Consider the following 16,520-nt stretch of genomic DNA (forward strand, 5'->3'; position numbering starts at 1 on the left):
TGCCTTCGTTGCTACATCAGAAGTTAACGCTACTATCAGAAGGTTGGTTGGTGATGATAAATGCTGAAGAAGATATTATTGCGGTTGTAACCAGTGACGCGCTATATTTAGAGACAGATGATGAAGTAATCGAATGTTCTTTTCAGTCTTTATTTTGTAAATGCAACATTCATCACTGAAGGGAGCAAGATTCCGGCACCGAAAATATCCAAAACTATAAGAATGAGTCTACAATTGATGGTAGGAATGGGAGCTTTATCAGGAAAGGGACTTGGAAGAAATCTCCAGGGAAGGGTTGAGGTTCCAATATTGAAGGACAAACGTGATCACTTTGGTTTAGGGTATAAGCCAGATGCGAGAAAAAGAGGGAAGGAACTGGAAAAAAGATGAGAAAGAAGAAATGCACATTTTGAGTGGGGAAGAAGTCAAGTGGGAACCAATGATATTCCCCTACATATCCAAGACCTTCATATTGGGAAGGATTATTCATCCTGAACAAAGGATGCCAAAAGAAGAAAACATTGAAGAAATGTTAAGGAATATACATATCAATGCCATATCCGAAGAGACAGCTGAATGAGGGACCTTATCAGATATCTACCCTTATGAACCTGGGAGTGCTCTGAACAATTGGATTGCGGAAGAAATTCCTGTAGTTTTTAGAGCTTACTCAGAGTAATGTTCAAAACACACTTGTTACTTTAAGCTAAAGGCAATAAGGATTTTTTTGTGAAATAGGCTCATGTTCAAGCATCATTATTTTAATGAAGTACATCTTTGCTATAATTTTGAATGAATATTCTTTCATTCTTTCCATACAAATAATTACTTTAGATTCTTCCATACGAGCAATTATTTCAGATTCTTTCAAATCATTCTTTTATTTCATTCATAATCATACCATACAAATAATTATTCTTAAATTCATTCGATTCTTTGTATATTCTTTTATACCTATAATAGGTTTCTGGATATTAACGACATGAGCGACACTGATACTGACTCAGAATCTCCTTTTAAGCAAGGCTTGTGTTTAGAGGGATCCTAGGACTTTGAAGATGACAAATACTATGGCTTATCCCCTGATTTGTTGAGGATGGTAGAACAAGCAGAAAAACAAATTCTACCTCATAAGGAAACAATGGAGGCTGTGACTTTAGAAGAAGGAAATGTAGTAAAAATGGGAACATGCATAGCCGAAGAAACGAAGCAAGACCTTGTTGAGTTACTTAAAGAATTCAAAGATTTCTTCGAGTGGCCATACCAAGATATCCCTGGGTTAAGCATCGATGTTGTAGTACATCACCTTTCCATAAAAGAAGATTGCAAGCCAGTTCAGCAGAAACTTCGAAGGATGAGGCCAGAATTGTGCTAAAAATAAAGGAGCAACTAAAAAATCAATTTGATGCTGGATCCCTGCAGGTGGTCAAATACTCAGAATGGGTAGCCAATATTTTGCCTGTTCTTAAGAAAGATGGAAAGGTACGAATGTGTGTGGATTATAGAGATTTAAATAAGGCTAGCCCAAAGGACAACTTCCCCTTGCCTCACATTGACACTCTAGTGTATAATACGGTAGAGTACTCGTTGTTTTCCTTTATGGATGGATTCTCGGGATATAATCAAATAAAAATGCATCCTGAAGACATGGGAAAGACTACCTTCATAACTTTGTGGCGTACATTCTGCTATATGGTGATGTCGTTTGGGCTGAAGAATACAGGAGCAACGTACCAAAGGGTCATAGTGACCTTGTTCCATGATATGATACAAAAAGAGATCAAAGTTTATGTCGACGATATGATTGCCAAATCCCAAACCGAAGAGGAACACATCCAAATTCTGAGAAAGTTGTACTAAAGCTCAATCTAAAAAATGCACTTTTAGAGCTAGATTGGGAAAGCTGCTGGGCTTTATAATCAGTGAGAGGGAAATTGAGATTGACTCAGACAAAGTTCGGGATATACAATAATTGCCTCCACCGCGTACTCAAAAAGAAGTTTGAGGCTTCCTTGGAAGGCTAAATTATATTGCTCGGTTCATTTCACAATTAACTGAGAAATGTGACCCCATATTTTGTCTTGTTAAAAAACACAACCCAGGTGTGTGGGATGATGAATGCCAGAAAGCTTTCAATAAAGTTAAAAAGTACTTGTCAAATCTCTCAGTGCTGTCACCTCTAAGCCTAGATAGACCGTTAATACTGTATTTAACAGTGTTTAATAACTCTATGGGATGTGTGCTTGGTTAAAATGATGAATCGGGAAGAAAAGAAAAGGTGATATATTACTTCAGTAAGAAATTCACTGAGTATGAATTAAGATATTCGCCGATTGAAAAATTGTGTTGCGCTTTAATTTGGACAACTCGGAGGTTGAGACAATACATGCTATACCATACGACCTGGCTAATCTCGAAGTTAGACCCTCTAAAATATATGATGGAGTCAAATACTTTGAATGGAAGGATAGCTAGATGGCAAATTCTGCTCTCTGAATTTGCAATAATCTATGTGAGCTAAAAGGCCGTGAAAATGAGCGTAATAGCAGATTTTCTGGCCAGTAGAGTCTAGAATATTATGAGCCCTTGGATTTTGATTTCCCTAATGAAGAGTTAATGTATGTGGCAGCTACTGAAGAGGACGCTACAAAAGATCATCTTTGGAAATTGAACTTTGACGGAGCCTCAAATGCTGTGGGTAATGGAATTGGGGCAATCTTGGTATCCCCAAATGGAGATCATTATCCATTCACATGTAAATTAGATTTTGATTGCACAAATAATATGGCAGAGTATGAAGCATGTATCATGAGACTCCGTGCAGCCATAGAGCGCAAGATCAGAGTGTTAGAAGTATACGGAGATTTTGCGCTAGTGATCTATCAACTTAAAGGTGAATGGGAGACAAGAAACTCCAAATTGATTAATTATTAAAGGTTAGTTTTGGGGTTAATCGAGGAGTTTGATGATATTACCTTCAATTAGCTCCTGCAAGACAAAAACCAGATGACAGATGCTTTGGCTACTTTGGCTTCCATGATCAAAGTGAGCAAACAAGAAAATGTAAAATTCATTCAGATGAGTATTTACGAGGCCCCATCTCATTGTTGCAACATAGAAAAAGGAGAGAGAGATGACTACCCTTGGTATCAAGATATATTGTGATATGTGAGAAATCGTGAGTATCCTGACCAGGCAACTGAGAATGATAAAAGGACGTTGAGAAGACTAGCCTATGATTATGTCTTAGATGGAGAGATCCTGTACAAAAGAAGAAAAGATCAAGTACTATTGAGATGTGTGGACGCTGTTGAAGCTAAGAAAATTTTAGAAGAAGTTCACGAAGGTATTTATGGAACGCACGCTAATGATTTTACAATGGCCAGGGAAATTATGAGATTCGGGTATTATTAGTCCACCATGGAAGGAAATTGTATCAATTATGCCAGGAGATGTCATAAGTGCCAGATCTATGGAGAAAAAATTCATGTGCCTTATTCACCTCTGCATGTCATGACTTCCCCATGGCCTTTCTCTATGTGGGGCATGGATGTGATTGGACCAATATCGCCAAAAGCTTTCAATGGGCATTGGTTCATCATTGTGGTTATCGACTACTTCACCAAGTGGGTAGAGGCCGCTTCACATGCCAATGTTACAAAATCAGCAATAAACAAATTCCTGAAGAAGGAGATCATATGTCGATAAAGAATGTCAGATAGGATCATATATGACAATGCATTGAACTTAAACAATAGCACAATAGTAGAGGTCTGCAGTTAATTGAAGATCAGACACCACAACTCATCACTGTATTGCCCTAAAATGAATGGGGCAGTGGAGGCAGCTAATAAAAACATTAAGAAGATCGTGGGAAAAATGGCTGAGACTTATAAAGATTGGCATGAGAAGTTCCCATTTGCCCTCTTTGCTTATCGAACGTCTGTCAGGACCTCTACCCAGGCCTTTCTCTTTGGTCTACGGAATGGAAGCGGTTCTGCCTATCGAAGTCGATATACCTTCCCTTCGAGTTTTTTCAGAGCTAAAGTTAGATGAGACAGAATGGATTCAATCTCGATATGATCAGTTAAATTTGATTAAGGAAAAGTGACTAAGGGCTATCCATCATGGTTAGATGTACCAAAAACGAATATTGAGAGCTTACGATAAGAAGGTTAGCCCAAAAGAGTTTCATGAGGGGGACCTTGTATTGAAAAAGAGTACTCCCATACAGAAAGATTTTAGAGGGAAATGGATGCCCGATTAGGAAGGACCTTATGTGGTAAAGAAGGCTTTCTCCGGAGGAGCATTAATTTTGACCGAAATGGATGGGAAAAACTTTCCCAATCCTGTGAATTTAGATTCAGTCAAGAAGTACTATACTTAAAGAGGGAAAGAGGCTAAAGTGAAAACCCGTAAAGGGCGCTTTGAGACCTTCTAAAAAAATGGGCCAAGGTGAAAACCCGCAAAAGGCGCTTTGAGACCCTATATAAAAAAATGAAAAAAAATAAACAGATAAAAAGGAGAGGCCAAGGTGAAAACCCACAAAGGGCGCCTTGAGAGCAAAGGGGATTTGAGTTGAAAACCTGAAAAGGGCTGCTCAAATTTTGATCAAAGATGGGAAATGTGGTGATCTTGTTGTACCTAAATTAACAAGAAAAAGAGTATGCTACATCTAGGGGCATTAACAAAGTACTTTTGATCTCCTAAACACATGTCAAACTCAATTTGGACTTCAAGAAGTTCGTACAAACAAAGTCAGGTTGCAATATCGGGGGTACCTAGTCTTCATCTTATTCATATTAAATTGGTTATCTTTGAAATATTTTTCCTTTTCAAGATATGCATTCCTAATTAATTTCCATTTTTATTTTTCTATCCTTGATAATTTACTCACTTCGAGCTATGCTCCAATTCAATTCCATTCTTATCCACTGTCATGATTTGTTGCAAGCATGTTGCATTGAAATAATGATTAATGAACTAATAACATTTTCACAACAGAAGTTTCGCATATTACTCTAGAAGCTTCTAAATAATACAAGAACCTGAAACAGGACTATTGTTTAGAACTCCCCAAGCTTAAGGAAACATTTGAGTAGGAAGGGTTTAAATTGAGACCATCTCTTTGGATTTTGTCCAAAATAGTGGTTAAACAAAAGGACAAAATATTATTTCGGTGATACAATTTCAACGAAAAATGATCAGTGTCAACCTAAGAGTATAAAAGAGGGTCATTCTTGATAAAAGCAAATTGATATTTTACAAAAATTAGGCATGACACCCGGGGAATAGTGTAACAGACTGAATTGATGGGAAAAAAATTAGATCCTACAGCCCTGAGTTGCAATTGGAGGGTTTGAAGATGGTATAAACCTTAGGTCCTAAAGGTATAGTGAAAGAGACCCTGAAGTTACTGTGGAGCAAGCTAGTTGAGCAAAATGTGATTGTTTCTTCGAAGTTTTTTGTCAGAAAATGCTAGCCGAACAAGATAGCAGCGTAATACGTCAGTGATAATACCTTGATGAACAACGAGCGATGATACCTTAAGCATTTAAAAAAGTGATCATTCTCATTTCTGCATTTTTATATCATTCATAACACATCTAGTTAGGAGCATTTGATTCATTTTGATCATAAATCATAGGTACATGAAATCGATTCTACATATAATGTCCCTAGAGGATGGTGTAGCAACATCGATGAAATTACAGATCTTATCTTCCTGAGGTAGCAAGGGAGTAGACTAATGATATAGATCTTGTCTCCTCGAGATAACAGTGGGGCAGATTGAAAATGGCAAACCATATCTTCCCGAGGTAGCAGAGAAGTAGATTTTAGCCACTAGCCTGATCTCCCTGAGGTAGTAATGGAGTAGGCTAGAGATTGTAGTATTATCTTCCTTAGGTAGCAAGGGAGCAGACTGATGATGTAGATCTTGTCTCCTCAAGATAGCAGTGGGACAGATCAAAAATTGCGAATCTTATCTTCCCGAGGTAGTAGAGGAGTAGATTTTAGCCACTAGCCTTATCTCCCTGAGGTAGCAAGGGAGTAGGCTGGATATTGTAGTCTTATCTTCCTGAGTTAGCAAGGGAGTATACTAATGATTCAGATTTTGTCTCCTAGAGATAGTAGTAGGGTAGATTGAAAGCGGTGAATCTTATCTTCCCGAGGTAGTAGGAGAGCAGATTTTAGCCACCAGCCTTATCTCTCTAGGTAGCAAGGGAGCAAGCTGAAGATTGTAGTCTCATTTTCCTAAGGGAGCAGACTGAAGGTTGGAGATCTTATCTCCCTGAGTAATAAGGAACAGATCGAAAACAGTGAATCTTATCTTCCCGAGGCAGCAGGAAAGCAGATTTAAGTTATCAACCTTATCTCCCTGAGGTTGCGGTGGAGCAGGTTGAAATCACCGATTCTTATCTCCTTGAAGTTTCAGTGGAGTAGATTAAAGCGTTATTTCCGATACCCCTGAAGACGCAGTGGGATAAAATGGGGCTATTTGAAGAAAAGAAGTGCTAAGAAGTCAAGATTCAACAAGACCAGGCAAAATCGATCTTTTTAAAGTCTTTGCTCCATTTCCGTTACACGACAATGAGTAAAAAAGGGGCAGCTGTAATAGGCCCATTTTGCCCGGGCCTATAAATTATCCAAAAAAATAATAAATAGTATAAATAAAAAACCAGTAAATAAAGTCCAAATTTGTAACAGTCCAGCAAGTCCATCAATTACAAAACCCAAATAAATACAAAGCCCGATTGGCCTAATTTTTTTACAAACCTAAATACAAAGGTCCCAAAACAATGGCCCAAATGCAAAGAAAATAATAACCCAAATCTAAAATGGACCTTTAGCCCAATAGCCTAAATTGAAATTGAACCAAAAGGCCCAATGACTAAATTTCTTTTAGAAACCCTAAGGGTTTCTGAAGCTCCCTCGCGCCGCAGCAATGGCCTCCAGCCCCAATAGCTCGACTTCAAGGTAGGCTCACAGGGACCAAGTAGGGCGAAGCTTCTGATAACCCTTGCGTCACTGCCCACGAACGGTTTCTCCACACACATCTGTCTAGCTATACCTGCAACAAATTAACAAGCCACAACAAATATACAGCAACAAATACAGCAGAGAAATAACAAAAAAAAGGAGGAAAAATAGTTTTTGGTAATTTCATTTTTATTTTATTCGGCTATATAAAGCCATACAATATGGTTGTATTGTTTTTTTTACGAATGCATATGGGCACATAGCAATAAAAAACAGCAATGAAATTGAAAGAGGTGATTTCTTCATTTTAATATTTGGCTATTGATTTTACTTTCAAGCTTTCATTTTTCACCACTATATGAAAAAGAGAAGAGTTTACCTAAATATGCCCGTGGTTTTGTCGTCGGAGTCTCTCTCTGACGTGAAAACGGAACCAAGAGGGGGACATGGGCCACGGCAGAGGCAGAGGCGCATCCGGCGCCGATGAAACCCTCAAGTTGGCTAAGGTGGGGACCGAAAGGGTTGAGAGGAAAAAGGGGAAACCCTTTGTTTTTTTTTTTGTAAAAAACACAATGGCAAATTGGTTTTTTTAAAAAAATTCTGCTTTTAAAAGACTGTGAAACGGTGTCGTTTAGGGACTGTTTCAGTGGCCTCAAAACGGCGCCGTATAAGGGGACCTGATTTAACCTGACCCAATACCCATAAGGATCCGCGTGTTTTTATTTATAAGGATATTTGCGCGATTAGTCCCTCCCTTTCGCGCTGACATTTGATTAGGCCCTATTTATATTTTCTTTGTTTTTTTTAAATTTTTCCCTAGAATTTGCGCGCCATTTCAACTTAGTCCGCGCCTAAACGCCACATTTTAGGATTTGAGACATTTGCATTTTTAATCCTCATTTGTTTGTGCACATTTTATTTTGGTCCTTGACTCTGTTTTAATAATTTGATTTGTTTATAAATTATCCTCTTGATTTTGTTTTTGTTTCAATTGAGTTTTTTTTTAAGTTTTAGTTTATGTTTTTATTCTTTATAATTTATTCATTATTCATTTCTTAAAAAAAAATTGTTTTAACATATTATTTTGAACTATTTTATTGATTTCACATTGTTTTAGTTTTTTTTATTTTCTTTTGTATATTTTTAAATTGTTTTATTATGTAATTTATTTATTTTAAAATTCTCTTTTAGGTATATTCTTTGTTTTAAAGATTTATATTATGTTCATTTTAAACACTCTATTACATTATTATTTTTATATATATTATTCATATTAAACTACTTTTATTTTATGTATATTATCTATTTTAGATTGATATATATATATTGTTTTGTATATTACTTTCTTTAAAGTTCTTCTTACATAATACTTATCTTAAAATTAATTTATATATTATTATTTTACATATTATTTATTTTTATTCTTATTTTTTATGATTTTTTTCAAACTTTTACATGTATTACTTACTTTAAAATCTTTATATATATAATTTATTTTTCAATTTTTTTTATATTGTCAATTTCAAATTCCTTTTCTTTTACATTATTTGTTTTAACATTGTTCCTTATTATTTGAAAGCTTGGTACATTTTATTTTTTTTATTTTGCTTTATATTTTTTTAAATCGTTTTTTTATTCATTAGTCTTAGATTATAAATGTTAGTATTTAAATAGGGTATGTTGTGAGATTATTGCTATTGTGTATTTGGATTTGTATATTCGTATTTTTATCATTGTTATTCATTTGTATAATGTTGAATTCACATATTATTATTTCATGCTCGATACTATGCTTTTGTTTCTTATTATTGCATCATGATTACAATTCCAACTTTTGCCCAAATCGATTGTCTTTTATCTTAAGTAAATCAAACAAATATATTTTGAGTCGGTTTTATAATCGCTTATTTGAGAGCTTCTCAAAACAAGGCAATATTTCGTGTTTGAAAATTCGAGAAATTGTGCCTTAACATGCTGGGTTTCGATTTTCCGTTGACCAAATAACCAAATATCCTTTTAAAATTTCAATGCATGAGTTTTGGAAATTATGAGATGATCATGGTATCGAGGGTTTGAAATGTTGTATCCTAACGTGCTAGATATGATATTTTATTCCTTCAGAACAAGAGAATCTCAATATCCAATTCGAGTTACCCAAACATTTTTTAAATGAATTGTATTTTAAAATCTTTTCAAATTTTCAACATTAGGACATTAATTAATCAACAAGGTACCACTTTTGGGTGCTACGAGGGTGCTAATCCTTCCTCGTGCGTAACCGACTCCCGAACTCGTTTTTTAGAATTTCGTAGGCCAAAAAAAATATTGTTTTAATAAATCAATATGCTTTATTAAAATGATCGATCACAAGGTAACCCAATCACACCTAAACAAAAAGGACTGGTGGCATCTCCATTTTCATTTTTAAAGTCAATCCCCATTTTTTTCAAAAGATAAAAAATGGTTTCGACAGGGATCATTCTCGAAAAAAATGATATTCTCCATTCATGCAAATATCATACATACACATCTGTTCATGATACCCAAAGAATGGTGTAACAGAGCAAATTGATTGAAGAAGATACAAATCCTATACCCCTGAATTGTAGTGGGATGGATTGAAGAAGATACAAATCCTATACCCCTGAGCTGCAATGGGATGGATTGAAGATGGTACAAATTCTATACCCTTGAGTTGCAGTGAGATGGATGGAAGAAACCACAAATTTTATCTCCTTGAAGTTGTAGTGGAGCAAACCAACTGAGCATGTGATTGTTTCTTCAGGTTGTCTGTCAAAGATACCAATTGAGCAAAGAAGACAGGATAACACATCAGTGACAGAACCTTGATGAACAACGAGCAATGACAACCCAAATATTAAAAAAGGAATCATTCTTATGACATTCTGCATTCATGCAAATATCGTTCATACACATCTAGCTAGGAGCATTTGACTCATTTTGATCATGACATCCTAATCATTTGGCATAAGCATAGGCCTATGAAATCGATGCTACATGTCATATCCTCCAGAAGACGGTGTAGCAACATCAATAAATCTACAAATCTTATTTCCCTGAAGTAGCAGTGGAGCAGATTGAAGTCGCGAATCTTATCTCTTTGAAGTTGCAGTGGAGTAGATTGAAGATGGTGGATCTTATCTTCCTGAAGTTACGTGAAGTAGATTGAAGCCACCGGCCTTATCTCCTTGAAGTTTCAACCGAACAAACTGAAGAAAGCGAATCTTATTTCCCTGAAGTTGTAGTGGAACAGATTAAAGCTACAAATAATGGCGGATCTTATCTTTCTGAAGTTGCAGTGGAGTAGATTAAAGCCACCAGCCTTATCTCCCTGAAGTTGCAGCGGAGCAGACTGAAGAAAGCGAATCTTATTTCTCTAGAGTTGCAGTGGAACAGATTGAAGCTACAAATTATGGTGGATCTTATCTTCTTAAAGTTGCAATGGAGGAGATTGAAGCTGCCAGCCTTATCTCCCTGAAGTTGTAGTGGAGCAGGTTGAAATTACCAATTCTTATCTACTTTAGGTTCCAGTGAAGTAGATCGAAGCTACAAATCTCTTGTAAGAGGACATGTTAATGTTAAGGATATGTCTTAATAAAGAGTGTTTAATCACTAAAATGATGCCATGATTTATGATTTTGATGTGCATAAGGTTGTAAGAGATTATGGGTAACTTGAAAGCTTGGAAAATAGCCTAAGTGTTGGCCACACAGGTTGAGACACGACCGTGTGTCTCAACCGTGTCGTGTCTCAACCGTGTGAGGGACACAGCTTGGAGACACGGGCGTGTGGCTCGGCCGTGTGGTTCGATGTGCATGCTGACGTCATAAACAGTGAGTTACACGGTCAGAGGACATGGGCGTGCCAAAGGCACACGGGCGTATGACCCTGTTTCATGGGAATATTTCCTAAGTTTTCCTGAAACTTTTGAAAGTTTTCGGTTTAGTCCTGAATCAATTTCAATGAATGTTTTGGGGTTTGTAGACCCAAATAAGGGACGACATGCATGTGTTTGAAAGGTTTTGAATTAAAAGAGATTTTATGACCTGGTTTTTGCATGAATGTGTATGTTTAAGTCCAGTAATGTCTCGTACCCTATTCCGACGTCTGACATGGGTAAGGGGGGTTACACCCTTTTTAAAAAAAATGGTTACGACAGCATTGAATCTCTTCTTTTTGGAAACCCAGAATTTGTATGGATTCTCTTAACTTTACTGTACATGCTTTCATTCAGTCTTACAACCACATCTTTGTATGTGTTTCTTTACCTTTTACAATATTTTAAGTTTATTTTTTTTAATATATAACTTAACACATAAATCGATACTTAAATTATATCATTTTTTCTCATATTTGTATCTAAATTTTTTTTTTCGTTTCAAGTGATACTTAAACTATATTTTCTCATATTAGTTCAATCATTACTTAAGCCGTTACATATATTTAAAAAATATATTATCTTCTCTTTTATATTATTTTTTCTTTCTTCAAAATTAGATCGATGGTTGAACCGGTTCGACCACCAATTCTTGGTTTGACCAGCTTCAAGTTTGATCATATAAATTATTAAAAATTCATTTAAAAAAATTTAAAAATAAAGAAAATTAGTTCAATTGGTTTTTTTAGCTTGATTCAATCGGTTTATATCGATTCGCAAGTCAATCAATTCAACCCCTATCTTTGGACTAGTACTTTGATTTGTTCCTAATCCAGTTGGAACAATTCTAAAAAGATTGGTTTTGATCAATGAAATAATTTTTTCGATCTCATTAGGTAGAGCAAGCAGACAATGAAGTTTAAAAACAAAAAAAAAATCACAAGCGCCTAAATATCGAGAGGGAAAATTTTGAGCATTGTTAGTATTTTCAGACATTATAAAGGAAAAAGAAAGGAAATTTTAAAAAATTTAAAAAATATTTTTTAAGTTTATATGATATGACAATTTATTATTAGTTGTAATTTTTTTTAACATATATAACATTTTAGTGCAAAATGGGTGACATAAGAATAATTTAGGTACCACTTAAGAAAAAAAAGTTTAGGTATTAACTTAAGAAAATATGAATAATTTGGGTACTAATTTGTGGGTTAAGCCTTTTTTTTTAAATAGATTTAACTGTTTGATTAGCGCATGTACCAATTTAGGAGAAAAAATTAGTTTAAGTATCACTTGTGATAAAAAAAAACTTTAAGTACCAAGATGAAAAAGAGAGAGTATAATTTAGGTATCAATTTGTGGATTAAACATTAAAAAATCTATGAAATAGAAATTTTTTAATAAATATTTTTGTAAAAATAACGGATAAACGAAGCAAAAGTAAAATGAATTGGATATTGAAAGAAACAATGAAAATGAAAAATCATTAGTTTTTTGTTTTGGTAAAATATATAAAATGGTAATATGCATGGCATAAGTTGAGAATGTGAGTAGAAACCTCAAAAGTTGTAAATGCCACAAAAGGGGGAGAAATCTAAGAGAGAGAGACCAAAATCTGACCATGAATGGGCAGTGGTTTCCATTATTTCCCTCACAACGTCTCATTTGGGGATCTCATTCGCTTGTATTTAAAACAAACCCTTGGAATATGAATTCCAAACCTCTAATTGTCTTCAATCCTTGAAAAAAAAAACAATAAGACCCTACGTGCAAACCCACTCCATTCTTCTTTACGTAGGGTTAAAAAATACCTTGAAATTTCCCAAAAAAATAAAAAATATAAAAGACAGTGAAAAAGTAAGGTTATTAAAAAAAAGATGACTATGAAGGTTGTTAAGATTATATTGTTTCTGGGGCTAATTGTATATAGTCCCATAGTTAAAGGTAACATTGGTCATTTTGATGAAGTGTGGCAAGAACGAGCTGAAAATGCAAAGAAAGGTGCCTTCAAAGCCTACAATCCTAATCCCGAAAATGTAACCAATGATTTAAACCGCGAAACTGAGAAGTAAGTTCTTTCTAAAATAATTTCTTCATTGTGATTACTAATATCACATCTCTTTATTGAGTAAAAGAAGAAAACTAGCGATAGACTTTATTTTATAAATCTTCCATTATTATTTTTATTATTCAACCATAAGAAATAAGTTTTTATTCATCTACATATTATCCAATAAACATATATAATTTCTTTGTATTCCGTTTGGCATTTTGACTTATTTAGCCTGCTAACTTTATAAAAAAAGTCATTTTAGTCTCTCATTTAGTTTTCACCTATTTTAACCTTTGAACTTGCATTGTTTTGTTTGGTGAATGTTTCGGAGTTTTTGATGTTCCATGGTTGAGTTTTATTATCAACTGAGCTGATGGTTTATCGGTGTTTCCCATTCTTTTCTTTCTTCCTTTTTTGTTGTGGTTAAAGTTAGTTTTGAGTTGTCCTTCATGTTTGATTTTTAAGGATGATCTTTTGGGTGTTTATTGCGGAGAAAAAAAAAGAGTTAATGTTAATAATAAAATAATTTTTTTTTAAAAAAATAATTTTTATATTTTTTATTAATTTTTAAATTTTAAACTATTTTTATAAATTTTTTGAATTTTTAAATTTTAAAAAATTAATTAGTTATTGATGTGGCATCCATGTAATAATCCATATGTATGTTACGTCAACAAAGTTAATAAGCGTTAATTTTTATATTTATTTTGGGGTGATTAATTTGATAAATAATACAAATAAAAAAGACGAAAAATAAAATGAATGGCTAATATATATATATTTATAGATGAAGGAAGAAATAAGTAATTGTGATTTCGTTTTTATTAAAAAATCCATCCAATATGTTAAATTATTATCACGTCTAATAAATCATTTGTTGAACATGTCAAACACGGTTCAAAAGTATAGTATAGATACTTCTTTTTTCCATTAAAACCAATAATATTTGTAAATAACATACAAAATATGAAAGATTAATTTATGATGCAGGGTGTTGGAAGGTCAGAATAACACAAGGAGAGGACTATATAAACACCATGGTCCATGCCTAGCCACTAACCCTATTGACAGATGCTGGAGATGTGATCCAAAGTGGGCTAAAGACCGCAAGAAGCTAGTTAACTGTGTCCTAGGATTCGGCCGCAAAACCACCGGAGGCAAGGCAGGTCGATATTATGTTGTAACAGATCCGTCAGACAACGATATGGTAAACCCTAAACCCGGAACCTTACGGCATGCAGTGATCCAAAAAGAACCTCTTTGGATCATATTTGCTCATCACATGGTGATTAGGTTAAACCAAGAGCTGATTATGGCTGGTGACAAGACCATAGACGGTCGAGGATTTCAAATTCACATTGTGGGTGGTGCTCAAATCACATTGCAGTTCATTAATAATGTTATCATCCATGGCCTTCACATTCGTAATTCGGTACAAGCTCATGGTGGCATGATACGAGACTCCGTTGATCATTACGGTCAACGTACGATGAGTGACGGTGATGGAATCACGATATTTGGATCCCACAATATTTGGATCGATCACCTTTCTATGTCCAAATGCTACGATGGATTAATCGATATTCTTATGGCATCTACGGCCATTACCATCTCTAACTGCCATTTTACTAATCATAACGATGTAAGTTTCTACATTTTCAAATCAACAATCAGAACAACATAACTGAAAAATCTAAAATTAAAATGTTACAGGTCTTCCTGTTTGGAAGTAGTGATAGCTTCTCAGATGATCAAATCATGCAAGTAACGGTTGCTTTCAACCATTTTGGCAAAGGATTGGTGCAAAGGATGCCAAGGGTCCGATGGGGATTCGTTCATGTTGTCAACAATGATTACACTCATTGGCTAATGTATGCCATTGGTGGTAGCAAAAACCCTACCATCCTAAGTGAGGGCAACCGATTCATTGCTCCTCCAGACAAACGCGCTAAAGAGGTAAAAAAATCCCTGCCCAACACTCATCTTTTTCTTAAATCTTCCATGTTTGTCTTAGTGTCCATGTTCAAGTTCATGGCTACCCCTAGAACTTGTGTTTTCTCTTTGGGAATGCAGCGTGTGTCAACACTCACTTTTTAAGTTCCAAGTAAAATAGGATGAAACCCAGTTTCAGATCTAGAAATGTATGTGATATGGCATTTGTATTGTGTAGATTACCAAGAGGGAGTATTCACCAGAGAGTGTATGGAAGTCATGGAAGTGGAGATCTGTGAATGATCTAATGATGAATGGGGCCTTCTTTGTTGAATCTGGGGGACCAATTAGTAGGGGAAACAAGAAAGACGTGATCAAGGCAAAGACAGGAGCTTCTGCAGGCAGGCTAACACGCTTTGCAGGGGCTCTCAACTGCGTCGAACACAAACCCTGTTGATCAGCAATTCTGCATTACTGTATAGAGACATAAATTGTAGCGTCAGAGAGGAAGTGTCCTCATCATTGTAGTCTTATGCTTAAATTTAGGGTTGCTTTCATGGAAAAAAAAAGTTCCAAAAACAGAGAAGAATATGTATTTTTTTTTGGTAAGCCATTGAAATTTTATTGAAGTAACAGCCCGTTTTTTAGTGGTGTTAAAAATAGTAATTTTGGGGTTACCAAATCCGATAAGTAAGTTTGTAAATATTATTATTTAAAATTTACGAGCCAAATGTGATTTTTTAAAAAAAAGTTTTTGATTTGATAATTTATATTATATAAGTAATTTATTAAGTTCGAGTGGTTTTAGAAAATGAGGTATCGGGATCTTTTTTTATAAACCGAGCCGTAAATATTTTTATAAATATTTACTGAGTGTCATTAAGGTGATATTAAAATTTCGTTAAGAAATTTTAACGTTTCAATAGTTAATTAATTAAAAAGGAAAAAATGCATTCTTGGGACTCCATTCCTATAAATCGGACTCGTAAAGATTTATTATAAATATTTACGAAGCTAGTTGTCTAGTTAACTAGGTTTCGGTTAAGTGAATTTGGTTGAATTAAGAGTAATTACGTAAAAGGATTAAATTGTATATGAGGTGAAATTTTAATTATAGATTAAAGAAAAGTAAAAGGACTAAAGAAACAATTAATTCTTATCTAACAAATGTACGGTAAAAGTAATTCCATGTGTACAAATAATATACATATGTATATAATAAAAATATATGTATATTTAATATTTAAGTATATATATTATATTATATTATTATAATAATTAAAGAATAAAAGAAAATAAATAAATGAAAAAGAAACAAAGAAATTGATACGAAACAGAGGAAAAAAGGGAGAAAAGAAAAAGAGAAAGAAAGAAGAAAAATTAGGGTTTTCAAGTGTTTAAAGTTTAATTGGTAAATTAATTTAGTCTAATTTTTCGTAATTTTTATGTTTTTGGAATCTCAGTATTAAATATTATCCAACCCATGTCAAAATTTTAGAAATTATTGAGTTTTTAAATGTTGTTAATGTTGAATAATTTTAGTATTAGGGATTAAATTGATTGATTTTTAAGTTAGAAGTGAAAAAAATTGAATTGTAGAATAAATTGTAAATTTTGAGTAATAGGGACTAAATTATGAAAATTCAAAATTTAGGG

The 16,520-nt window shown here is 34.2% G+C and overlaps 1 protein-coding gene across 1 annotated transcript; it reads left to right on the plus strand.

The window, feature by feature from the left end:
- The first annotated feature begins 12,589 nt into the window (after positions 1-12,589).
- Positions 12,590-15,530, plus strand: LOC107888018 (pectate lyase). The gene is made up of 4 exons (XM_016812202.2): positions 12,590-12,947; positions 13,923-14,574; positions 14,646-14,888; positions 15,103-15,530. The coding sequence occupies exons 1-4, from the start codon at positions 12,757-12,759 to the stop codon at positions 15,319-15,321; spliced, it is 1,305 nt and encodes a 434-aa protein (XP_016667691.1). The 5' UTR covers positions 12,590-12,756; the 3' UTR covers positions 15,322-15,530.
- The last annotated feature ends 990 nt before the right edge of the window (positions 15,531-16,520 follow it).

The sequence above is a fragment of the Gossypium hirsutum genome, chromosome A03, assembly GCF_007990345.1.
Source record: "Gossypium hirsutum isolate 1008001.06 chromosome A03, Gossypium_hirsutum_v2.1, whole genome shotgun sequence".
Lineage (NCBI taxonomy): Eukaryota > Viridiplantae > Streptophyta > Magnoliopsida > Malvales > Malvaceae > Gossypium > Gossypium hirsutum.

Excerpts from the sequence above, each read along its gene's own strand:
- LOC107888018 (XM_016812202.2), top strand. The coding sequence starts at position 12,757 with ATGACTATGAAGGTTGTTAAGATTATATTGTTTCTGGGGCTAATTGTA. Across the intron at positions 12,948-13,922 it reads TTAAACCGCGAAACTGAGAA|GGTGTTGGAAGGTCAGAATA; the intron begins GTAAGTTCTTTC and ends TTTATGATGCAG. Across the intron at positions 14,889-15,102 it reads CAGACAAACGCGCTAAAGAG|ATTACCAAGAGGGAGTATTC; the intron begins GTAAAAAAATCC and ends TGTATTGTGTAG.